The 26,090-nt window shown below is 50.6% G+C and overlaps 1 protein-coding gene across 1 annotated transcript in view; it reads right to left on the reverse strand.

Annotated features, from left to right (window-relative positions):
• LOC102507940 (F-actin-monooxygenase MICAL2) overlaps positions 1-26,090 on the reverse strand; it is a 213,580-nt gene that overhangs the window by 80,408 nt on the left and 107,082 nt on the right. The window contains 11 exon segments of the mRNA XM_032488994.1: positions 1,654-1,756; positions 3,278-3,366; positions 4,681-4,753; positions 4,755-4,868; positions 5,865-5,972; positions 14,958-15,083; positions 16,269-16,370; positions 16,618-16,836; positions 17,820-17,942; positions 19,404-19,547; positions 22,505-22,573. Of these exon segments, the coding sequence (XP_032344885.1) occupies positions 1,654-1,756; positions 3,278-3,366; positions 4,681-4,753; positions 4,755-4,868; positions 5,865-5,972; positions 14,958-15,083; positions 16,269-16,370; positions 16,618-16,836; positions 17,820-17,942; positions 19,404-19,547; positions 22,505-22,573 (1,270 nt within the window).

The following is a 26,090-nucleotide window of genomic DNA, read 5'->3' on the forward strand; positions in this document are numbered from 1 at the left end:
AGCTGGACGCAGCAGCAGTGCGTGTCCCAGCAGAGTGGAGTGGGGAGAGCTGCGGCCTCCTCCAGATGCCCAGGGTGAAGAATGCAGGTGGGCCCAAGGCCTGTTTTGCCCTTAATAGGGTATCTTTCTGTTGCATGAGTCAATAAAAGCTTCCACTCCCAGCCTCTCCTGCCAATCAAGACACGGGGGAGCTTCCCCCCGGAGGTCAGACACATTCCTCTGCTAGGACAGCGTGAAAATAAACGGTTTCTGACTGCTGGACCAAATATGTATGGCAGTGGAGCGGCTAAGAAGCCAGGGTGTCTGCAAGCCATGCTCACAGGGCAGGCCACGCTTCCCAGAAATAATACCCTGAGGTGGGAATAAACGCCCTCGCTCCTGAAAGACGTGATGTAAGAGGGCAGTGTCTTCCTTCAGCCTGACCACTGTGGACCCTGAGTGGCCTTGGTTTGGCCTGCAGGGCCTCAGAGTGAGGGCTTAACATGCCACAGGCTGACGTAACTCCTCTATAGCATTGCATCAGTTTTGCAGAGCTCTGCATGGTCAGGAGCCAAAGGGCTTTCGTTGCAGTGCTCATTAGTGGGAAGGGAAAATGTATGTTTGCAGCAATCTGTTTGAAACCCTGTGGTTCTACGTCATTTGGCTGTGATTTGGTATGGAGGGGGGAGCCTGTAAGCTACTATTTTATATCAAAACAAGGGAGTAAAGGAGTCCTCCCCCCTCTGGAAGGACAGACAACAGGCAACTTACACGCTGCCACGTGCTTTTGTAGCTTTAATTCTCTTTTGTCCTTTCTATCCTTTTCTCCTAAATTATTATGCTTTCATATTGCAAAAAAATTGCTCCTTGTTGACAAGTGGCACCTGGCCACATAAATCAAAAGGCACTGGTCAGGAGGTGGCACCTTTGCTTTGGTTTCTATAAAAGCCCAAATCTTTCGCACTGCAGGCAGTGGCTTTTACAACTGACCGCAACGTGGAAGGGGTGTCTAATACCAGTTATAAACGTCAAACCCGTGTCTAGAAAAACTGACACCCATAGGGAAAAAATGCTCTCTCTTGGTGTATTAAAAGTTAAAAATTGAAATGTAAACCTAGAAATATGGCTCACTTTGGTACAAAAGTACAAAGCTATTTAAAAAAAAACCAAAAACCAAAAACACATCCTTCATGTCGTGCCGGCCCCAGCACCCCGAGCAGACGTTCACCACGGCCTGGCCAGGCGCGGGGGGCCGACGGGAAACTCTTTGGCCTCGAGCTAATTGGTTAAAGAGCGCGGGGCTCCCCGGCCAGCGCCTGCGCTGACTACACAGATCGCCATCTACGCGGGAAATGTTACGGCACTTGGCAGCTGAGCTTCAGTGCAGCTTGACCGGGAAGCATCTGAGCAGCCAGTTGCGGATGCTCTCGAGGGACTCCTCGGACTCCCGGTACATGGAAGCCAGGACCTCGGAGAACACCCAGAGAAGAGGCAGCCCGAGGCTCAGGAGCTCGTACGTGTAGCGGTAGTTGTAAGCATTGTCCCTGATATGCAGGCTGGCTGCGCGCAGGAGTCCCTGAATCCAGTTAAGCAGCCTCCGGGGAAGGTGGAACAGGCCCCACGGCAGCCTGAGAGGCCAGCTTAGCGCCTTCCTAAAGAAGGAATTGGTGATACCTGGGGGGCTGCCTTCCGGTGTGCCGATGGCCGCGGCGGCGCAAGAACTTTCCGCAGGAGGGTCTCGACGAGGGGCTTCTTGCTCTTTCCACACCCCGTCCTCCTGAGAAAGGGATCGGGGTGAGGGAATTTAGTCCATGATATTCTCACAGAGGGCTCCTCAACGAAGCAGAGGAAGAACGCCAATAAACAGAGAACTTGGCAGACTGCCACTTGCAACCAGCCCCTCTCTCCAGAATCTCAGCCCCTGTGCTCTGCTGAAGCAGGGCTGGACACTGGCAGTGACCTTCCTGGGGAGCAAAGTGACCACAGGGCTCACAAGCCTTCAAAGCATACGTGCCCTTTGACTCAGCAACGCCATTTCTAATGATCAACCCTCGCAATTTCAAATAGGATAAAGATGTGGGTACAAAGACATTTACTGTAAAAATATTAAAAAATGTAAATGTCCAACAATATAGGATGCAAGTAAATTATTAACCGTCCTTTACAGGCATCAAAAACTAGTCTCCAAAAGAATTTTTAATGTTATGGGAAACTGTTCTTAATATACTGTTAGTTTAAAAAAAAGTCTATAAAACTGTAGGGGGGAGGGTATAGCTTAAGTGGTAGAGCACGCGCTTAGCATACACAAGGTCCTGGGTTCAATCCCCAGTACCAACTCTAAAAATAAATAAATAAATAAACCTATTTAAAAAAAAAAAACTGTAAAGATAGAATTCCAACTGGGTTAATATACAGTGGACCCTTGAACAATTTAGATTTGAACTGCATGGGTCCACTTACATGCAGTTTATTTTTCAACAGTAAATACTGCAGTCCTACCCGATCTGTGGTTGGTTGAATCTACCGATGCGGGGAAATGCCAGTACAGAAGGCTGTGTATAAGTTATACATGGGTTTTAACCCCATGGAGAGTCAGAGTCCCTAACCCCCAAGTTGTCCAGGGATCAACTGTATTCACATAGGAGAAAGTCTACAATAAAATGTTTCAAAATGTTAACTATGATTTCCTCAGGATGGGGGATAATGGGTGATTTAATTTTCCTTCTTTATACACTTTCATTTATTTACCCATTTTTCTACACTGAGCCTATATTACTTGTGTAAACAGAAAAAAAGCTGAAGTGTGGGTAGGTAATGATCAAGCAGTAGAGGAGGTATTGGCTAAGAGCTGCCGGGGGGCACTATCACAAGCCGTCCACAAATCCAATGGCTCAGTCACTCTGCTGACATCCAAGAGCCTGGGGAAAGGACTTGGAAACCACAGACGGTTGGCCCTGTACCGGGCACCCCTGCTAACAGGGCCCTGTGGACACGAGGTGCACAGCTTTCACATGGCTAAGCACACAGTCCCATCCTTGGCACATGGGAAAGCTCTTCTGGGCTTCTCATGAGAATCAGCGCAGCCACTCCCCTGGGAGCTGACATCTGGAGTAGGTGACACCCCAGAGGCCAGCTGAGCAGACTGAGGCAGAGGGACCCTCCGTGCAAGGGAGTAGAGCCCTCATCACCTGAGTCTCAATCCCTCCAAAGCCAGAAATGCCCTAACTTGCAGAATCCTCAAAAACATTCTCCTTTCAGAAGCCTCCCATTGCACCACTGCTTTCAAGACAAAACGTACCTCTTTTTGTTGCTTCAGCTCTGCCCGTCTCTTCCGTTGCTGACTATTGCTTTTACAGTGAATGAAATGAGGCTTGCAGAAAAACTTGCCTGTAAAAAGAAACACACACAAACAGACACACACAGGTTTTCCCCCTGTAAACCAGAGCCACAACAGAACATAAACCAAGTCCCCGTCACCATCTAGGTCAGAAAACGCCACTAATGGAAACAAGCCCAGGAAGGCACAAACTTGGAAAATGGTTTCTGTCACCTGCCTTAAAGAAGTGGCACTGAGAGGAGGCAGAAGGACCCTCTGCTGCCTCAGAGGACAGGTTGTAGCAACAGAGGGGCTCCCGGGGCTGGGGCAGCAACCCTCAGATAATCCCCAAACCAAACAGAGGCCACGTCTCTTCCTAAGGCCAGCTTCCAGACAGCAAAATGGACAGCCTTGCCTAGCAACCCTGGTTCTAGTTCCTCTTCTTTCTGGGACCCATGGGGTGTGAGGTTGGGAAAGACACAGAACAGATGGTGGCACTGAGGGGTAGAAAAACCAAGGCAAGGCACACACTGGGCCACTGGCCACTGCCCAGGACCACTGGGAACCTCCCAGAGAAGTCTTCTTTGCTCACTGTTACAAGGACAAAGACAGTGATGGGAATGATAAGAATAGGGAAATTCTGTGTAGGACTCAATACACCAGACACTATGCCAAATGCTCCCCATGAATTAACTTACCCACCCTCACAACGACCTTATGAGCTGGTATTACTGCCCTCATTTTTTTTTTTTATAGATGAGGAAACTGAGGGACCAAGAGGTTAGGTAACAGGCCCAAGGTCGAATGGCTAGTAAGTGGATTACATAGTCTGGATTTGAACCCAGGCAGTTAGTTTGAGGGAATGGGATCACAGGTGCTGAAATTATATGACAGTGCAAAGCTCAAGTGCTGAACATTAGACAATCCCTCACTCCAGTGAGTGCAGTACCAGGGGGCATGTGACAGTTATGGCCATTTTTACAGTACATACTTTATACATAATGACATTGACATCCCATCACTTATCGAGCCTCCACTCATGTCAGGAGTGGTGCCGAGCGTGTGACACAGGTTATCGGGTTTGATTTTCTCAACCACACAGGGGCGATAGAAGGAGGTGAGACCAAGTAAGAAAGCACATGTAAAACACTCAGCGCATGGGAGGTGCCCCCAGTGCTAGTGCACCCACGGTGCTGACAGCTCCCTTTCCCTCAGGACCCCTGCCCGCCCCAGGCCACCTCTCTCTTTAGCAGGGGATTTCCGTTCCCCGAACAGCTTTCCTGATGACACCATTACTCCCTGGGAAGGGCTGGGTGTCCCAGAGCCTCCAGAGGGACAGGAGCCCAGGCCAGAGCTGAGTGCTGTCCTGGCCCCTGAGGGGTTACCTTCATCACCGTCGAAGGCGTAGGCGGCCAGGCGCAAGGTGGTGGCGCAGACACTGCAGCGGAAGCACTCCCTGGTGGAAGAAATGGCCCTCCGCGCTCAGCCGCTCCATCACGTACACCCGCTTCTTACAGAAGTAGCAGGTGTCGCTGCCACCCAGGTTCAGAGGAAACACCTTCCGTACAGATTCCTGGGGGGCACAGAGCGTGGGAAGAGAAGAGCAGCACATTATGTTGTCCAACGCGAGGCTAGGCTTTTGGAAATGCCGACCTGAATCACGGGGACCTCACAGGCTCTGCGTTGCTTTTATCACCACAGGCGTTGCAGCAAAGAGCGAGGGTGGGAAGATACAGACCCCAGCCCTGTGGGGGCAGCTGTTAATTGTACTCCCAGGCAGCCTGGCCTCTCTGGTTTCTGGGTGGGAGTGACATCTCCTGGTCTGATGGAGTGGACATCCCTCACAAAGATGCCTGCCCAGGGATGCTCTCTCCAGGATTCTGACCCAGGGGTTAAGTGTTGCCTGGGTCTAGAATGAGGTCACTGAAAGAATGTTTTCTACATCTCTGTCCCCCTGCGGTGACATAGGTCATGTGAGGAATGTCTGCGGCATCAAAACTGTTCAAGAGAACAGTAGAAGGGGAGAAGGCTGTGTCCTGCAACCCGCCAGGCTGCCAGTCAAATTCCTAAATGCAAGGGTGGAGGGCGAGGGCCGGGGCACACCTGGGTGGTTCCAGGGGAACGTGCCCAAAGGAAACCAAGAGAATTGTCAACTCAAATCACTGTGAGGGCAGTGAGCTGTGTCACTTGGAGAAGGGGAAAATTCAGAGGAAAGGGGGGGTTTTCCTCCATCACTTAATTCTCAATCCAATCCAGACTGGACACTAAACACTGACAATAAGGGATGCCCAATTATTTGGATGGCCTCACCTGGCCTTTTCCACTGAGTTCTCCAGAGCCTCAGGCAGCAGGGAAAATGCTCTACTTTGTGAAATGACCCACAATGGGGCTGAGTCTTGTCTATAAGTAAACATAGCCTCCTGCTAACCTCTGCTCTGACCCAGCCCGTTCTCAGCCCCTTTTTTCCCATGAGAAGGGGGGCCAGGCCATCCTCTCCGCATCCCGTGCACCCTCCCTGGAGGCCAGAGCTGGTGTCTGAGGGTGAAGGCTGAGGGCTGTATGTCCTTACCAGGTCTGGAGAGGCGGCCTGAGTCTTAGGTCTGTGATCATTCATGTACAGATTGACCAGAACTTCAGCTGCAGCCCCTATTCCGCTGGACACTTTCCCTACCGTCAGCTACCCAACAGCAGAGATAGAGGAGACAGAGACAAAGGTAGAGGCCAGTTAGCACCGAGAAGGAAAACACGAACAAGCTGGATGTGGAAGAGGGTTCCACACCCACGTGCAAACAGCACTCAACGTCCTGGGAGAGGCATAACCAGCCTGGAGCAGGCAGCGGGCACTCTGCAGATGGAAAAAAGAGAGAAACGGAGCCCTGCGGCCCCAATTGAGCAGCGTGACTCAGAGCCACAGCGGGCGGGGTACGATGTCTTCAGGAGTTCAGGTTGCTTGGTTCACAGAGAGGGGATCGAATCCTAGAGGAAGGAATCTGTCCAAGGCCACTTTGCAAATAAGCACAAGATCCAGGACTCTGCTCAGGTCTCCTGAGCCCCAGCCCGTGTGCCTTCACACTCAGGAACCAAGCCCTCACAGACAGCTGCACGGCAGCTGCCGTCCCAGAGTCCCCTCCTCTCTGGAAGGCTGAGCTGCTGCTTAGTGAGCACTGGGGCCCCCAGACCTGGAGGGCTAGGACCCCACTCCACCACTAACCGGTTCTGAGACCGGGCACAAAGCTCTCAACTCCTGAGCTCAGTGTCCTCATTCAGTGAAATGAGGATAAACAGTGCCTGCCTCACAGAGCTGTGGCCAAAACTAAGTGGGAGAACTACTGTCTGAGCACCTGGCACTGGGCAGGGCTGGGTCAAGATGAACTTGACTCCTCCCTCCCTTCTTCCTTTGAATTCAGCAGCCCCAGCCTGCCTTGTAGCTCCTGGGTCCTAGCGAGCAATGGCTATGTCTGACCTGAGTCCCATCAGGTCAGGACTGTAGATCACCTTGCCAACAAAAACAGCGACTAGAATGGGAGTGAATGCTGGTCCCCACTGGGCAGGTGGAGGGAGCAGGACCAGGAGCTCCAGGCAGCAGTGCCCAGAGGCCTCAGAGCTGGTGCCAGGCAAGTCAGCTCCACGCTGGCCCTGGGGATCACAGCCTGGTGGCCTGTGGGTGCCTGTGCTCCAGAGGGCATGATGGTTCATGCCTACCTGCATCCCCAGCAACACATCACAGAGCTGGGGAAGGGGTGGGAGCTGACAGCCCACACAGACGTGGCACAATCACACATAAACCCCTGGGCAAACCCCAACTTGCTCCCCCTTCTCCCACCACCTAGGAAAGGCCAGCCTGGAGACACTGCAGTCTCCACTGCAGGACAGACATGTACAGTCTGAGGTTTTCTCTGTAAGCGCTGTTCCTCATCCCAAGACCCTGGAGGGAGGGAGGCTCCAGATCTCCCCTGCCTCTGCATCGAGCTTCCAGAAGATACAGCCACAGAGAGCCGTGATTTAGGCTCAAGGCCCTCGGACGCAGGCTTTTAGCTCTCTTGATGGCAAGTTCACAGTGACTTGTATGCGAAGGAAGGCCCTCAATCTAAACCCAAGGCTGCTCTTGGAAGGCCACGTCAAACCTGCTGTGAAAGCCTCAACTATAAAGCAGGAGGTTCAGGGAACAGCAAAGTGAATGGCAGTGGGGGCCCACAGCTCCCCGACTCCTAGAAGCAGCATCTACCCCCAGAACCAGAGGCCACTTCATTGGGTTCCAGCAAAAGCACAGGCACTAAAAGAGGATGAGGAGGGAAAGGCTGCCAGCAGGCTGGGGAGAAAGACAAGGCCCAGGAGGCACCTGCCCACTTTCTCATTAAGGAGGCCCCAGCACCAACAGCCACTTTGGATTAGTCGCTCCAGATCACATGAAGGCTCTGAGGGACTGTGAGGATGTGGCCAGGGGCCTGCTGGGGGGTCCGATCCCACCTCTCAGACAGATGGGACCTCCTCAGACTCAACAAAGCCTGCCCCTTCTCAGTAGCAGTAGCTGCCAAGCCAGTTACCCCTCTCCCCAAAGCCGGCCTCACCTGGGAGAGATTAGAATTCTGCTTCTAAGCACACACTCTGCCATTTTCAGGATTTCACAAATGCCAAGAAACTTGGCTCCTGCTTCTAAAGGAGGTCCAGGTGCACCGGCTAAGGACAATACGCTGTTATTTGCCTGATGTTCCATCCCCTGCTGGGGCCCCCAATACAGGCCCCTGGGACAGGAGCTACAGAACAGCAAGGCCTTCCTGGGTTTACATCAGAATGAAGAGGGGAGGTCAGAACTACCCCCTTGCCCACACTCCCCTCGTGCAGCTGCCTCCATTGACCCAGTGTGTGAACCGGCTCCGCGGTGCTCTCCCAGGAAGGCACCGTGTAATGCCACGTACCCACGCGCAATTACTGCCTCCCCCGAGTGAGCCAAGGTTGAGACTGGACTTTCTGGGGCTTTAAATACAAGTCCCTAACGAGACCTCATTAGCCATTTAGCTAATAAGCACTTTGTGCCGCTGAGCTTCCGTGCAATCCTGACTTAGGGAGCAATCACTGAAGCCAGGAGAGGGCCGTGAGGAGGCGGGGGCCCTGCTGAAACACATGTGTGCCGTTGCAGTCCTGCTCAGTTGCTCTACAAACACGGGGCCTGGCCAGGGGATCCAGGATGAAGACCGCGCCTGGTCCTTTCATCATGGGCCCTTACTCATACAAGACTCCTTTCTCCCAGTTGCATCCACATTCCCACCCTGTGACAGCGCCTTTCTTAAAAATTATGAAGTGAAAGCACCCTTAGGGGAAGCAGCATTGGCACTCCCATATGCCCTTCCCAGCCAGATGGAAACCATGCCAGAATCACCAAGGCCAAGAGGTAGACCAGGACTTCCTGAAAGGTTACAAGGAGACCAGGCGATGGATAACTTATCTCAAGAGGTGCCCTTTGAAGCCCACCCCAGAGACTAGTGTGAAGGCAACACTACCAGTGGGATCTTGGGTTACCTCCTGTTTTCTGACAGCCGGATGCCTCACGGGCTGTAAGACAGCAAGGCCGTGACCAGCTAGACTCGTGCTAACTCAGTGCTCCTCAAACTATTCGTGGTGAATGACCAGGCTTTGCTTCTTCTTTTTAAATCTCTAATCCACTGCGGCCTGACACTTCCGGATACAATGAAAATGAATTACTAGAAATATGATCAGGCACTTGGATGTGTGGCAATGTCACACTGCTCTACAAGTGTCTAAGGCTTACTCTCTCTTGCTGTGCTCACTAAGTCACAGACCAGTTCCTGCCCACAGCCCACATTTTGAGTAGCCCTGCTCTAATAAACTAGAGAATCAATGGGCCTTGAGCACCCTGAGGAAGAAAAGATACTCCATTCATGGAGAAACCTTCAGAAAACTCGTACTGGTGTAAGAGCCAGAGGTCCTCAACAAGGTGATGGCTGCACTGGAGGGCAAAAGCAGGTAAGCTCCTGGGGAGGGCTGGTCAAGAGGAGCACTTACAATTGGGCTGGGAATAATTTGTCTAAACACCAAGTTGGAGAGTCAGATGATATGGCCAGAAACGAAACCGTCCCAGTCACTAGTTTTTTGAGAACTAATTTTGCCACCCTTTATGCATTTTTTCAATATTCTTGTAATTTTTGAAGAACCAGGGTATTTCTCACTACCTTTGTTCCCTTGAAGTCTAGTTATTTTCAGCTAATTATCTAGAACAAGCTGGAACGGTTGGACACTTCGGGAGGACCATCAGCTAACATGACATCAGATTAACCTCACAGGCATCATTTCCCTTCTGTGAGCCTCAGCTTCCTCATCTGTAAAATGGGGAGACTGCCCCCATCCTCACAGGGCTGTGAAGGAGTCATCAAAGGATCTGGGCCAAGCCTCTCATGGTGCTGGGCTCCCAAGAAGCACTTGGCAGATGATTAATGAGTCCAAAGCACCAACATTGCTGCAGCTTCAAATTTCCATGTCCTGGAACTTCTTTTTCCTCTGCTGGGTGGAGTTTACTCAGGGAAAATCATGGCTGCTTGTGTAGCCCCCTCTGCAGTAAGACTTACGTGGCCCACCCAGGTGAGTGCACTGGCTTCTCTCCTGCAAGTCAACCCACTTGCACACATGATGACGTTAACTGTCATCACAAGCACTGTCGCCAGAGGCTGCAGGAGATGACTGGTCCTCCACAAAGAGGCATTCCCGAGACTGCCCTGTCACCCCTAGCTCAGAATATGACAGTCCCTGCCTGCATGTTGGAGATTTTCTCACCCTCCTGTTTGCACTCCCTGATGTCAAGACCTGTCTTACTCATCTGTGCTCCTGGCACAGGGCAGATGCTCTGAAAGGAGGCCCAGGAGCCTGCTTGTTTCCAAACAATCTTAATATCCCCCCTCGGGCCTGGAACTCAGCCAAGATGACCAGCTGCCCAGACTGTCCTTCTCCACAGAGCTGGGCCATCTGTGGCCACCTGGCCTGCAGTGCATATCAGGAAGCTCACACAGGTCAGGCAGGGCTGGGAGCAGAACTTCCAGGGCCTTGGAGCTGAGGGCTCAAGGGAAGGAGAGGTAGGGCCAGAGGAGGTCTCCCAGGCCTACTTGAGCAAAGACATTCCTCACTGAGGAGTCCCTGGATTTGAAACATCAGAGGACAGGCTGGGGGGCCTGAGTTCTCAGCCATAATATGCTCAGGGCAAGGACTGAAAGTGCCTTGTTTGAGGGGTCTGGAAACGACACCCTCAGAGTTGAGATGCAGGCAGGTCTTTGAGGCTCTGACCTTCCAGTGGCCACCCATGTCTGTGCCTACGTCCCCTGGTGCTGGGCACTGAGCTGCACTGAACCCTCATGGCCTTGCAAAGTGGGTCTGATAATCCCCCTTCACTGACGGGGCAGCCGAGGTTCAGGGAGGCTCTAACTCAGGCTGCACTGTTCCTAAGTGGCTGGAATGGAAATGGAAACCTGAGGGTAACTTCTTTGCCTTTAGAAAGAGAGGAATAAATATTCACTTTAGGTAAGTGAGTTTTCTTCTAGAATTCTTCTCCACTGGGGAAAGAGCACATTTGTGGCCTTTGATATATGCTAGGTCTTTGCATTATTCCAATCACTCTCGGGAGTAGCTGCTGTCACCGCCATCCTATCGGTTAGGAAACCAAGGTGCCGAGAGGTCCACTAACTCGTCCAAGGTCACATAGCAAGTAATGGGTGCTCTGAACCCAAGTGTGACTCCAAGCCCTTATAGTATCCTGCCTCCCCGAGACGCACGGGCGCTCTGCACAGTAAAATCCCCCAGGCTGGGACGCACACAGGACACCTCTAAAGGGCTGCCTAGCTCCATCCCCAGAACAGAGAGAACAATGGGGTTGGAGCCAGCCTTGAGTTCTATCCCTGTAGCAGGTGAAACAGGCAGACTGCCCAGCCAAGACTCACCCAGCTTCTCCCTAATATGCAAATCTCTAGGTAAACCCCGCAAATCCAGTTTTAAAACAAACACCCCAGGGATAGAGAAAGCTCCTTTTGCAATGCACATTGCTCTTCTGACCTAGGAAGACTAAACCACATTCCCCAGCCTAGTGAGGCCTTTCCTCTTGCTCAGCTGTGCAAACACTCGGCTACCATCTTGATCTTGCAAGAGCTCACCAGCCTTGGCAGATGGCTAGGCTAGCAGCCATGCTAGAGGCCAAACTGGCAGTGGCCTCCTGCTTTGAAGAAAGAAGTTAGTTAACTAAGGGTTGATGGGGTTGAGCACTACAGGAGGGCTGATTTGATGGGATGAATGATCAGATTGGGCATGATCCCATAGTCTAAGGTCTTAAAAGATAAGACTCCAGTAAGAATCTGGGTCCTAAATGAGAGGGCCTCAAAATTCCCTGTGACTGTTCAGACCAAAAACCCAGCTCCATCACTCTGAATTTTAAGGTGGAACGTAAATCTGAGAAGGTAGTCAAGTGTAGTGTGAAGGCAGAACCTTGGCTACATCTCTTGGAATTGGTGACCCAAGTTTGCACCCCTGTGAATCCCTGTGAGTAACACAAGTTTGACTGTCTTTATCTATGAGGAGATGATTATTCCTGGAGCCTCAGAATTCAGGTGTTGGGACCTGGGGCAGGAACAGAAACACACTGCCTCCCAGGTGGTTGCCAAGAGCTAAGCCTCTGTTTCCAAGTGCATTTTCCTTCCTCTGGCTCCCCTGAATTGAGGCAAACTTGAGTCACTGGGCAATCAGAGCAGCCCATAATCTGCTGGGAAAAAGCATTAAGGACCCCAGGCTCTCTCCAGGGAAGAGGCTCTCTGAGCTCCACTAGGGCTGAACGAAATTGTCACTAGGGTGTCACCTACATTGAGGGGCAGCCAATTCTCTCCTCATAGGAGCCATCACTCTGCCTGATTCTGCACATGCAAAGCCCAGTGTTAAATCAATAGTGGGGTGGGGTCCAGGAGATGGAGGGAAATTGTGGGTGGGGGCTGGGAGTAGGGGGCAGTGCAGCTTTCCAAGACCTTTCCAAGACTGCTTTAAGCTGGAAATTTACCTCTCCGTACTTAACTGCTTACAATAGCTTCACAGCGAGATCTGGAGGACTCTGTGGGGATCAGGTCCAGGCTGGGTCCTTTTCACAAATGGAGAAACAAAGGCATAGACAGGGGAAGTCTCCCAGCATGGCCTTTTCTGAGAGCTCCGCAATCATTCCCAGCTGCACAGTGAAAGGCTCATCAGCCTGTAATTAGTAAGTCAGGAGCTATCCAAACAGCCCAATTACACCATCATCTGATGGCCAAGGCTGGCTCGGAAACTGGAATAAAAGAAAACAGGGGGTGATTGTTCTACCCCAACCTGGGAGAAACAAAGAACAAAGCTGTAGAGGTGGGGCCCTGGGCTCTGGTACTGGTCACCCCAAGGCCCACCCACCCCATGTGTAGCCCTCCTTGAGCCTGGGCTTGGGGCTCTACACGCTCATGGCCTCTGGGCTGGACCCTTTGACAAGGCCTCCATTCACACGGGGGTTTTGTGGTACAAGAAGAGAACACTGGGCCGAAGTCAGAAGCCCTGGGAATTCGTCTCCTCCGTCCCTTTGTTTTCCTATCTGTGGCTCTGCTCCTGCTCAATTCTTTTTCCCAGTAAGAGCCCTCTTGCCAACCCCATTTAAAATTGCTACCCTAGCCCAGCATGCCAGGTCCCTGCTACCTGCTTTATTTTTCCTATTGGAAAAACTGTCTTCTGATACATTATATAATTTACATCTATACATTATTGTTGATTGTTTACCTCCCCTACTAGGAAGCAAGCCTCATCAGGAAGGTAACTCCTGATTATTACTCTGCTCTCAACTCTGGGAGGGCAGTGACCAAGCCAGGCCTTCACAAGGACAAAAGACAAGCAGAGGCAAGAGAGGGCATGTCCTGGGTGACCCAGAAAGGGACAGGGCCAGAGAGAAGCCAGGTGTGGGCCCAGCTGCCCAGCCAGGAGCACCAGCCACTGCCTGTCTGTGCCCAGATGCCCTTGCCCCTCCCATTGTCCTGTCAAGTGTGCTGATGACATTTTCCACAGCAGGAAGTACTCCCCTCCCAAGCTGGGCACAAATGCTACTCAGGTCTTGGTGATGGTGCTGCCAGTCTCTGCCCATACAGCTCACTATCATGTGAGCCAGGAATCACCCTCCTGTTGATGAGGAAATGGAGACCCAGACAGGTCAGAAGACTGAAGGTCAAATAGCTGACCAATGCTGACCTGGAACAAGATGCCGGGCACCCCAGCCTGGGCTGCTTTCAGTAGAGCTGATGATGGGACATGTTTGTTATTTCTCCACATCCCCTCCCTCTGGCTTCCCAGGGCAGCTCCTTTCTTGGAGACCCTGCCTGCATTCTTCTCCCCCAGGGAGGGGAGGTTAGTGTGGGTGGGACTCCCAGGAGGCAGCTCCTAATTTCCCACTCACACAAGAGCAGGTTGCTGGTTTGTGCTTCAGCCTAACAGGGTGGAAACAAAGGAGCTGTAACTCTGACGGACACACTCAGCCCTGCACACAGAGACGAGCACAGGTGGGAGCAGACAGATTGGAGGTGTTCAGAGGAGCAGTCTTCCCAGAAGAGTCCCCAACCTACTCCTGTGAGCAACAGATAAACAACTGGGCTTCACGTCCATTCTTAGGTTCATCTATTCCAGGAGCCAAGCTTCTCCGGAGACTGTCCCCTCCCACCCCAGCCTGGTGGTGTTCTTAGCACATTAGGTAACAAGAAGACAAGTGGAAAACATGAAAAGTGCTCCAGGACCCAAATTTAATCAATGCTTATGGATGTATTTCATTATCTACTCAACCAACATTAGCTCCCCACCAGCTCTCCAACCTCTGCCCTGCTACCTGCATCATCCTTCAGAACTCAGAGCAGATCCTTCCGTGACTCTTTACAAGAGGGTAGAATGAATTCCTTTAACACAAAAAGAGTGGGCTGATTTTCACCCTCATTCTTCACACTCCCACAAATACTTTCATCCCCAAATCAAGTTGCACCAGAATTATCTTTCCATCCACACAAGTTCTGTCTGCCTTCCTTTGCACATTCTCCTTAAAATACCATTCCCTGCACTTTGTTCTAGCAAAATCCACCCCCAACGTAATCTTCAACACTTGGCTCCCATATTACCTCCTCTGTGAATCCTTCCCAGGTTCTCCCTTCTGGGTTTCTAGAATCTTGCCTTTTACCTCTGATAGAATTAACAAATAGTATTGTATTAGATTTACCATACGAAATCAGCATCTTGTTAGGTCAGAACCAGCTAAATATTGGCAATTTCATATGGTAAAATGTGACACATTTCTATGCTGGTGTGCCATTTGCCATCTACACCATAGTCAGAGGACTGTACCTCCCTCCTCTCTGTTTTCTCAATACCCTGCACAGTGGTTGGCACATGGTGGGGTGCCCAATAAATGCTTGGTGGGTGAGCAATCACTGTTTGATAGGTTTTGTGTGCTGCCTCTTCCACCATGTTTCTTGCTCCCACACAAAACCAACCAAACCCAGGGTTGTTGTCAAGTAGCTTATAAATTTTCATCCCAGGCAAGCCAAAATTCAGGTGATTGTGTAGGTCAAGCAGAGCAGGAGAACATCTCAGGACATGCAGGGAGTGGGGGAAGCCAATTGTTCAGGACAACTACCTTTCTGGCAGGAGAAACAGAGTCAACAGTCGACGGAGAGGAAGGAGCAGCTGAATCAGGAGATGGAAGGCAGGAGGGAGAAGACGAAGGATGAGTATGAGACAGGCTTTTAGAGAGTAGTTTATTCTGCACAGAACAGAAACAGAAGAAACTCTGATTATCCCCAGGGAAATGCACAGCGATGCTCGCCTCGATGGTGCAGCCCCCAAGCTTACACATCCAAGGAGGGGAATGGACATCCAGGCCCAGGTCTCAGGACAAAAAGCTAGAGCCTCTGTCTTTGGAGCCCAGCAGGACTGTCTGGCTCCTGGTTACACTGCATTCTGCTACAACTATTCTGGCTCCCTCCTCACATCAAAATAGCTGGAGCCAATCCAGCCTGTTACTGCCAACATCGGCCGCAGACACCAGCACTAACACTTGAAGCCAGCTGCAAGCTTAGGCAAGGACAACTCCAGGCTACTTGGACTCCCTAGCAGGAACCTCTGCAGATGCATGGAACCCTAAAAATGAACTAAAGGCAAAGTAGCCTTCCCAGGTCTACGACTCTGCTGAGTACCTCGGGCACAAGTCCGGAGGAGACTGAGTGAGAGCAGCAGAGGAGGTGTGTTCTAGAGACCAGGCTTGCTGCAAGCAAGGGAATACCGTAGACACACAGGCACCATGGGGCCCCATCCTCAACCCTGTCATCTCCTTGCGAGCACACGCTCTTCTTTTCAGCAAGTTTCTAAATAAGTACCTGGCCTGGAGGGGGGCTGTGCTTCCTATTCTAAGGCAAGGCCATTCTCCCTGGCTGGTGCTGCCTTTTGGGAAAGCAGAGGGCAGGTTACTAATGTGGTGGACCTCAGCATTCAGGGTCTCCCTGATCAAGGCCACAGGGAGATTTCTGCATCGTGCCCCAAACATCATGAGCAACTGGTTTGCCTTCACTTCGAAGGTACTGTGATGTGATTCCTGTAACAGACCAGCTTTCCTTCCTTGTGTTGACTCCTGGGAAGCTCAGCCTACTCAGAAGCTGTCTAGGACTTAACAGCACACAGTTTCTATTCCGTAATGTTTTCCTGAGACCTGAGCCCATTTTTCTGCCTTGGTTTTCCCTTTGTCATGACTTATCTATTTATTTTGAATCTTCTCATTTGGGGTATTTTTAATCCAAATTCTTTGGTGGCTTAAAAAGTAAATTAAGGACCTCAGGCTATAAAGGGAGGAGGAAGGAGGAAAGAAGCTCCAGAGGCTGATTTATGGTCACCTCCCTTATGTCTAGATGTCCAACCCCAGGCTTCCTGGGGGCTCTGAAAGCCCCGTGTTTACCTGTGGGAAATCCCCGTATCCAAACATGGAGGCGAGGTGAGCCGCCTTCTCCTTAATGTTCTTTTTGTGAAATTCCCTGTTGGCCAAGTTCTGAGCCCTCTTCTGCAGTCAGGGTGAGAAAGAAGAAAGAAGAAAAAAGCAATAGTGACAGAGATGTGAGGGCTCCCTCTGGGGGAGAGGCGGGAGGCGGCCAGGTGGGCTTGTCACACCCACTACACCTGGCAGGACAGAAGAGCGGGAGGGAAGGGTCAGAGGAGGAACCCGCCCTGGGCAGGAGGAGGGAGGGGGGAAAGGCAGGCACCCCAGACATGGGTGGAGGCAGAGGCAGGGCAGAGAGCGAGGCTGTCACCTGGAGAATCTTCTCCTCCACTTGCTGCAGCCGCCACAGCACCCCGGAGAGGGCCCGCGCTCCCTGGCAGGTGGGCGGCAGGGTGGCGGCATTTTCTGGCCCCCTCAGCTGCAGGTCAGACTTGGCTCTGGCTCTCCAGGGCCTGCTCGGGCACTCGCCACCAGCAGACACTTGCTTTAGCTCTCGGAGCACATGCCCCGTCACAACCACCGAAGGGAACTGGGGGAGAAGGAAAATCAAGCTTCCTTCCTAGCTGTGGCCCTCCCATGGACCCCCTCCACCGTGAGGAACCATCATCAGGATGAGAGGCAAGGGCACACCAGGTGCCACATTGCGTCAGATTCCAAACTAACCTCAGGGGTTGACTGTCCACCACCTGCATCAGGATCACCTGACATCATCCTTAACAACACCGTCCCGGGCCTCACCCCAGACCCACCAAATCAGAGCCTGTGCTGACCTGGTTCTCAAAGTCTGGGTCCAACCCCCAGATATCCTGGCTTAATTAATCTGGGGCTGAGCACCAGAAATTGATATTTTTGATAAAGCTCTCTAGGTGATTCGTACACAGACATAAAATCACTGCAGTACATCCACATTGACCTCCTTTGACCCCCACACCCCCCGAAGCAACGCAGAATTCCTAATGCTGACCAGCACGTTTGAGTGCTGTGGTCTGTCATAGTGATCCTGTTCGTATTCCAAACCAGAGATGTTAGCTGAAAAAGCCTCAGTCTGTGGCTCAAGGCTCCCACTGGGCAGATCCCCATCTGCTCAGGTACCAGAGGAGATCTTCACCACATTCCAGTCTTACCCCTTCAACGGCTTGCAGCCAGTTGGCCACCTGAGCCCATTCCACTATCACTGCCACTTTTCCATCGATTTAGAAATCAGCCTACTTAAGAGGTCTACAGATAAGCTAAGTGTCCCAGGGGCATCACTGTGGTCTGCTTTATCCCAGGCAAATAAAGCACCAAAAGCATGGTAGCTGGTTAGTCGATGCCCCTGACTGGCGTGTATTTTAAGATGCTGCATACTTGGCTAGTCTTATCTATAAGGGTGATGACCTCAAGTTGTGTCTGCCTTCGCAGAGAATCTACAGTCAGCCCTACATGGGATGCAGAGAGAGCCACAGACCCCACCCTCTGGATCAAAGTCCCCTCTGGCTTCACCAAGACAGCGTCCCCTGGAAGGAGCCCTACCTGCCTTTTCAGAGTTGCTGATGGGCTGGGTGTGGGCTGCTCCGGCTTGGGACAGCGAGAGTTAACAGGAGGGTCAGAGGAAGAGTGCAGGACGGGCTTACCTATCCCTGAGACACGGTGCTCCTGGGAGGAGGAAGGTGAGTCCGAAAAAGCAGCCGCAGGAAATAGGAAGGAAAAGGTGAGTTCAGACTGAGACACTTGGAGGGAGGAGAGGAAGAGAGGCAGGGAGAGAGAGTGCAGATGCTGAGTGAGCCCTGGGCTGAGCTCTGACAAGCTGGGTCCAGCAGGAAACTTGAACCCTGGCTCTCTGTCCATGTGACCAGCAAGTCCTGGAGTCCCCTCCTCTTGGACAATGTGTGAATCCCCAGGAAGCTGGCTTCTGGCTCAGACGTGGGACACCGGGCAGGCATTGCCAGAGCCCATGCCAGGCCAGGGTGGCTAGTCTAAAAGTCCTCCTGGAAATGGGGATGCTTCCTGCCCACTGGATGCCCACAACAGTCCTTTTGATGGAAAAGAGCCCTCATCCACACCTGGGCACTGCAAAGGGCCAAGCCTCCAGAAGGGGCAATGAGAAGACAATTCAGACAATTACAAGTCTATTTTTTTATTATTAAAAAAAAAAGCTGGCTTCCTGGGGAAGGTCAGTTTGTCCAGGAGTGGCACTGTCCACATCAAGACTAAGGAGACATCTGTGATTGCCTCTCAACTGAATTAATCAAGAGTTTGTCCTCCTCCTGAGAAAAACCTAATTCTGTCATGTGACAGATGCTTTTCAAAGAAAAACTGACACTTTTATCCCAGTGTGACAGTGGTGTCCCTGAGGAATTCAGGGGAGCAAATGGAACCATGCAGCACAGACCCCGAGCCAGAATCCGAGAGAAGTCAGCCTGGCCCAGAGCATCCTACCTCCTTCAGCCTCACAAGGACCCTGGTCAGACACAGAAGACCTGCCAGGCTGAACCAAGGGAGCAAGGAGACAGGGGCCCCAGAGGATGCTCAGGAGGCTCTCCATTCCTGTAGGCCCACATGGAACTAAGACCCATGACTCAGTTTCCCCTGGTTTGGATGTGTCCTCTCACCGTGGACTTAGACCCCCCAGGCAGTCAGCATGCCTAAATCTCCCTCCAGCTGCACCATCTCAAAGATGGCTGCAAACCAAGTCACGGCTGCAAAGCAAAACCAAATCAGGGAAGGGATTTCCTTTCCAGCACAGAACAGGCATCAGTGAACTATCGTCCTCGGGCCAAAGCCAGCCTGCTGCCTGTTTTGGTAAATTAAGTTTTATTGGCACACAGCCCTGCACGTTTGTTTACATATTGTCCATGGCTGCTTTCACACTATAACGACAGAGCTGAGTTGCTGCAAGGGAGATCAGATAGCCCCCAAAGCCTAAAATATTTGCTCTCTGGCCCCTTTTAGAAAAGTCTGCTGACTCCGGATCTAGAAGGAGCTTGAGTCTCCCTTTGAGCCAGGCCTGGTTGGCTCACCTGAAATCCACCACCACTAGCCTGACCTTTCTGCTGGCTTCTCAGTGGGTTCTGGTCACCAGGAAGGCGGCACCAGTGAACATTTGACAGGACTCACCTGCCTCAGGAGTGAAGGGTTCCGAGAGTTCTCCTCGAACTTGGCCAGCAGCTGACTTGCCATGGACTTGACTTTGTTCTGATTTCCACCTTCTTTACCGCCCTCTTGATTGGAGCCCAAGCTCTGGCTCAGAAAGGCTGAAGGCTGCAAAGGCCAAATTAGTGCATTGGTTGTTGGATCTGGAACCCAGATATCAGGGAGGGGCCTCGGGGGCTCATGACAGGGACAGTTTCCTAAAAAAGGACACCTTTTGCAGTCTGAGGAAGTGAGGCTGATGCAGCAGGCAAGGCCCAATGGTGACAACGCTCACAGGAGGGATGTGTCTTCTCAAAGAAGGACACAGACAGACTTGGGAGCCAGACAGTTAGTGTTTGAATCCTCTTTCACCTCCCAGCCCAGCGACCTTGGAAATTACTTAACTTCTCTAAAGTTTCCTCATCTGTAAAATGGGACCCACTTCCATGTAAGCGATGCAAAAATCAAATGTAGTGATAAAATGATGAGTAAAATAGTTCTCAAACTACATCACAGTGGCTGCCAAGGGGTGAAGGAAACAGGAGGGGGTGTCAGGCAAGGCACAGGCTCTGGGCTTCCCCTCTCTCCTCTGCACCCTTCTCCCAACATCAACTAGCCCTGCTCTGGTGTTACTCTCTCTAAAAAAATAAACAAGTTTGAAATAATTTTAAGTTGACAGAAAAGTTACAAAGATAGCAGATAGTTCCTGCATACCTTTGGCCCAGCTGTACCTAATGTTAACATCTGGGATAATCATGGTAATCACGGTACTGTTACTAAAATTGAGAAATTAACACGATATATTAACTGAACTACAGACTTGATTCAGACGGTACCAGTTTCCCACATTTCATGATGATGCATTTCATCGTCATGTCTCCTCAGCCTCCTCTCATCTCTAACAGTTTCTCCATCTCTCTCTGTCCTTCCTGACCTTGGCACTGGTCAGCTATTTCGTATAAAGTCCCTCGATCTGGGTTGGGCTGATGTTCACTCATGATTAGACCAGTTAGGGATTTTGGAGAAGGACCCTTTTCATTGCTTTATTTCGTGATACATGATATCAACATGACTTAGGATGGTACAACGTTGACCATGATCACTTGGTTATGCTGTTTTACAAAATGGAATTCCACGGAGGATTTTCTAAGCTCATCTGTCAAAGATAAAACTTTGAAAATGTTGTGGTAGCTCATAGTGAAAAAGAATGTGAAGATGAATATATGTATACTCATGTATGACTGAAAAATTGTGCTCTACACTGGAAATTGACACATTGTAAACTGACTATAACTCGATTAAAAAAAACTTTGAAAATTATCAGTGTCCATCGACTGTCTGTTGCCCAGTGCCACAGTTCTGCCCTCATCCACCTCAGAAGTATAAAGGGCACTGTCATGTCAAGAGGACAGCCAGCTTTCCCAGGGAGACAATGAACCTCCCTCGCAGGAACAGATGTTCCCAAAACAAAGATATGTTCACTTAGAAGAAATCCATGGGAAGAGGCAAGCTATAGGCGATTAAAAAAAAAAAAAAAGATTCCTAGGAGTAGCAGCCCCATGGGAAACCTTGTATGCACAGCCACTGAAGAGCTGGACAAACACAAACCAAAGAGTTAGTCCCCACTTCAAAGTGGGGACGATAGCTCTGCCTAGCAATGCAGACTAGAGTGTGAATAGGGCAAGTGTACTGGGGTGGGCACTGTTTGCACAAGGCCAGAACAGGCCCGGACAGCGGGCCGTGCCGACCAACCAGCCCTTCTCAGACATTCACGTGTACACAAATCACTGGGAGTCTCCTTCAAAAGCAAATTCAGATCCAGTAGGTCTGGAGGGAGCTCTGAGACTCTGCATTTCTAACCAGCTGCCAGGTGATACTGGTGCCCCTGGTTCTTGGCCCGCATTTTGAGTAGCGAGAATTTAGAGAGAATCATTGCTTGCTTAAATCTGACTTTAAGCAAAACAGCTGGCCCAGAAAGCAGAGCCATTTCAGAAGGGGCGGATGTGACCAGATTTCTTCCCACACCCTAACTCCTGTGCTGCCAGCAACAGAAACAGCAAACACCCCCTCAAATAAGGCACAGATGAAAGGCGGACTTCCCCCGAGACAAAATGAATCCAAGGGAAGCTTCTTGGGCGGAGGCGGGAGCAAATCACAGGCACTTAAGGCAGAGCCAACACCCTGTAACTGGGGAATGGGACGTCTCTCCAGCCCAGTTCTTCAGCCTCGGCTTCATCTCAACTACCTCTCTGTTCACTGGCTTCTCGCTCACATCAGTGCCAAGAGCAACAGCTCTTCAACCATATAAGACAGCAGAAGTTTCTTCCTAAGTCCTATAAATCAAGCATGAATGTATCCTATAAATTATCCTGCATGCCTCAATGTCATCATTTTGGTATCAGCCAGTAGTAGCAAAAGCTGGTGTCCTACAGTTCACAGACAATATCTCTGCTTGCTTTTGTGGGATGAGAACAGCTCTTTGGAATGAGGTATGTATCTCAGGTTTCTTTAAAGACCTACCTGAGGAAGCAAGAACCAATGCTCTTTTTCTGATCAATTTTTCAGTAGCAGGAGAGAGATTCTGCTACTTGGCTTTGACAAAATAGCTTGTAATTTTCTTCTTTGACCAGAAGATGGCACTTGTGGGTGCTGGGACATTTGCCTTAAAGACTAAAGGTACAGAAAACAAAAAGTAGAAACTTTGGGAGAAAAGTGGGTCTGCTGGTGCCTCTTTTACTACTTTCTATTAATAGTGATTATATTGTGATGAACCTAAGAGCCAGAGATGACGCCTGGCATGTTAGATGTGTCTCCTTCTTTAATCTTTAAAAATCATGCAAAATGTCATACATTTCAAATGTGTCATCTGTGTTTTATAGACATGAGCCACACCCTGGGAGGGAGACAGAGCTGGTAGGCAGTCAGGACCAGACCCACTGTTCTCCTGTCAAGCCAAGCTTGGATCCCGGCAGTTCATGAGAGGAGAGAAAGGAGGGCAGGCTGCCTGCCATGGGCAAGTGGGAGGGCTGTGCCCACTGGCTGTCAGGAAACGGGCCTTTTTGGAAACTGACACTGAGCACATGAACCTCATCCAGGTTGTTGAAGCCTTTCCGCCTCCGCTTGTTCATGTCATTCTCTTCGGTCCGGCTGTCCACCTGTGATGGCCAAGAAAGCATGGTGAGCTCAGGGCCGTCAGGGCTGCAGTGCCAGCACCGGGGATGCAGCCCTGCCCAAAACAGCTGCCAGCCCAGGAAACAGATGGACAGAAATTACCCTGCACCGTGACCAACGCTCAGTTCTGTTCAGGCACAGTGGAGGGAGTCTTCCCCCCAAATCAGGCTGAAACATTCCAGAGCACAGAGACTCCCTGTGACATGGGCAGGGATTGTCTCCCCGTCAATGACCTTGGGCTCGGAGTGGTCACAGCCAGGCCTGCTGATGCTGCCATGTAGAAAGCACCTCCTACAAGGAGGTGGCACTGGCTCACCTTGCAGGCAGGGATTCTCAGGACTCAGAGCAGCTGTCCAGGGATTTGATGGCAAATTATGCCTGCCATTCAGCCACCATCACAGCTACCAGTAAACAATAGTGTGTTAACTTCAAAGCATCAGATATGGCCTGAAAGCTACAGTGACCGTGCAGCCCAGTTTGTGGACAGTTTGATTTATTGCTTTTCCCCAGGCATAATTATGAATAGTGCCCCCTTTCACTCTCAAAAGTACCTGGTTTAGACAATAAGTTGCATGATTACACTACTGATAATCCCTTCCAGTCTACTTCCTGCTTTCCAAATCTGGACATTTAAATCCACAGAACCCCTCTACCCAAGCTCATTGCATGACCCCTGCAAGGGCCACCCGAGGGCGCACCTGTGATCTGGCTTGTCTCCTCCAGGGAAGGACAGGGACCGCACAAGTTGAATTGATGCTATGGGTTGGGATGGGGGTGGGGGCTAGATTTAGCACCTCCTCTGTACCCTGCTGGGTTAGCTCTTCCTTCACACTGCGGTTATATGCTTTACCACCAGTCTCCAGCTGAGACCGTCTCCAAACGGCCAGCTCGTGAGAACCACGGAACCATCCCTACACACTAGGCATCCCTCCCTGTGGGCCACCTCTATAGCAGGGCCACATTAAATCCCAGCCTGGCCGCCCCTCCCCTCAAACCCCGGTGTACAGCCCCAACAGCCCCACGCACCCTCACCTCGCTCCACCACAGAGGAGTCTATCATCTCCCAGTTGTTCTAAATCAACAATATTATCAGAGTCTCCAGCACAGTCTACTATGTACTCACTTGCTTCCAAAGGCAAGCACCTGCTTCCCCTGTCCTTACACTCCCCATCTCCCTGCGCCCTCCTCCTATTGACCAGCACCCTTTAAAAAAACTTTTCAGACAAGATCAACCACAGTTTAGTCATTAACATCTGTTCAAAAATGTGACCCTTCCCTTGCTCAGGTCACACAAAACAACAAATCAAAGGGCCCTGCCCTCCCTTCAACATTTTCCTCAGCCTCCAATAAATCATTATTCTGTGAATGGAAATAATTTCAACCCCAATGTTTGGGCAAACACCAAGAGAAACAGATGACCTTATTTACAACAATGCTGAGTCTCTGAGCCCAGGCCGTCTGGGCTCCCAGCTCCAAGGCCTGGGAATGCTGTGCTGGCCCAGAGACCGGGCCTGTGAAAGTACAGGATGTCCTCCCCGACAGGAACACTCCATGCACAGTCTTAGGGTTTTCTGTTGTTCATTTTGTTGCCACCTTAAATGAGGACTTGGCTTTTCCCCTTGAAGAACAAGACATCTTACTCTTGTTGATTCAACAGCCTTGGGCGTGACTGTTCCAACCATCAGCCTAATGGGGATCCAAACCCAACATGTCAGCCACAGGCACCCAGAAAGAACTCCTTGGGAGAGGGTACCTGGTAGCAGCACCTAAGAAGACCTCAAAATCATTCAGGGGGAAGAGAGGAAGTGGGTGGGGGCAACCCCAGCTCCTTGGATTCAGCCTGACCCACAGGACAGCAAAATGCCATCTAAATGGAAAGGTTAGCAACACATCCCCCCAAGGTCTCTACTCTTCCTTATGGATTTATCAGGGAAGCACTGATTCTCAACCAAGAGCTAGGTTCCAATAAAAAGCTTGAGAGAACGCAAACCTAGAAATTTATCTAAGTTTTTCTTATCTGCATATCCCTATTTGTGAAATGAAATTGCCTCCATAACCCCCATCTCTTTGGACTCTATTTCACACCATAAAGAACTGGGATACAAGGAGGAAGAAAATACTTGTGCCCAGAGATAGCATGAGAGTAAACAAATAATTCACTTCCTTTTCCTATTAATCTTTCCTGCCCTTTCACCCTTTCTTATCATGATTTGCCAATGATTTGAAAGATTCTATATCCCAAGACATTTACTAAACTACTTGGTGTTCTCCGTTTCAAAAAGAAAATCAAAGACATATATCTACCAACCTCACCATTTATTTGATCAGCACAACTGCCTGACTTAAGGTGACTTTAGCCCCAAACAAACCAACTTCATATTTAGTTAGCTGGTGTGGCCTAACCTGGGAGAGATTCAAAACTGGGTCATAGGAAGAGAGATTGGCCATTGCGGGCAGTGGCCTGAGAGTAGGGTGGTCACCATGATGTTTGGAGAGATGGCCAGTGACAATGGCAAGAGAGCTCTTCCCTTCCTCAGTGGCAGAGCAGCAGGGAGCCACGGGATCGAGTCCTGACATGAATTACTTCCCAGCTAAGTGCCCTTAGGAAGATCACCCAACTCTTCTGATTTTAGTTTCCTCACCTCTAAGATACAATACCATCTAAGTAAGTTAATTATAACTATAATAAGTAAGTCATTGTAAGGATGAGCAAAATCACGTATGTGAGACCCTTCTTACACTATGAAGTACTATAGAAGTGTTAGACATTTTAAGTTAGGTTAGTGCTATTCACAGAATCAGAGAATCTGAACAATGCTCTGGCTTTGACATTTATCACCTATAGGACATCACAATATAATCTCCTTAAGTCCAAGTTTCCCCACCTCTGAAACTGAGGTGATATGTCCCTCCATCATCCTCAAAAGGTAACAAGAGGAGCAAATGAGTCATCTGTGACACTAATGTATATCCTGTAAAACGTTGGCTGCATCCTGGCTGTAGTACAGAAGCCAGGGGTCAACGCAACTAGCTTTATTCATCTTTTCAGAAAATGAGCATCTCTGTTCAGTCAGTACTCCTAAAGGACGGGGACTATCATTTACGGATCCCCGTCCATGTGCCAGGGAAGGAGATCAGACCTGAAGCTCACATAAGGTTCAAACATGTGCTGAATCCCCAGCAGACCCAAATGCATATTCGTCAGCCTGGCTTCGAAGTGCACTCCCATTCTGTACATCAGTGCAGAATCCCAGGCGGGTACACAGAGGGCAGGAGAGAGAGTGACCTGCAAACCACGGGTGCCCTGGGTCGGGTCAGGGTGGGCATGCTGCTCAAGGTCTGCACTGGCCCAGCCGGGCAGTGTCAGACCTGGTGCTCCTGACTCCCTCAGCCTTCATATCTCTGAAGTGAGAAGTACTAGAACCCTAGTGGAAACTTTGGCTGCTGGATGGGTGGTTCTGTGAGGACAGGTGGAGACTGGGAGTGAGAGGAACTTGGGAA

Source organism: Camelus ferus, chromosome 10, assembly GCF_009834535.1.
Source record: "Camelus ferus isolate YT-003-E chromosome 10, BCGSAC_Cfer_1.0, whole genome shotgun sequence".
NCBI lineage: Eukaryota > Metazoa > Chordata > Mammalia > Artiodactyla > Camelidae > Camelus > Camelus ferus.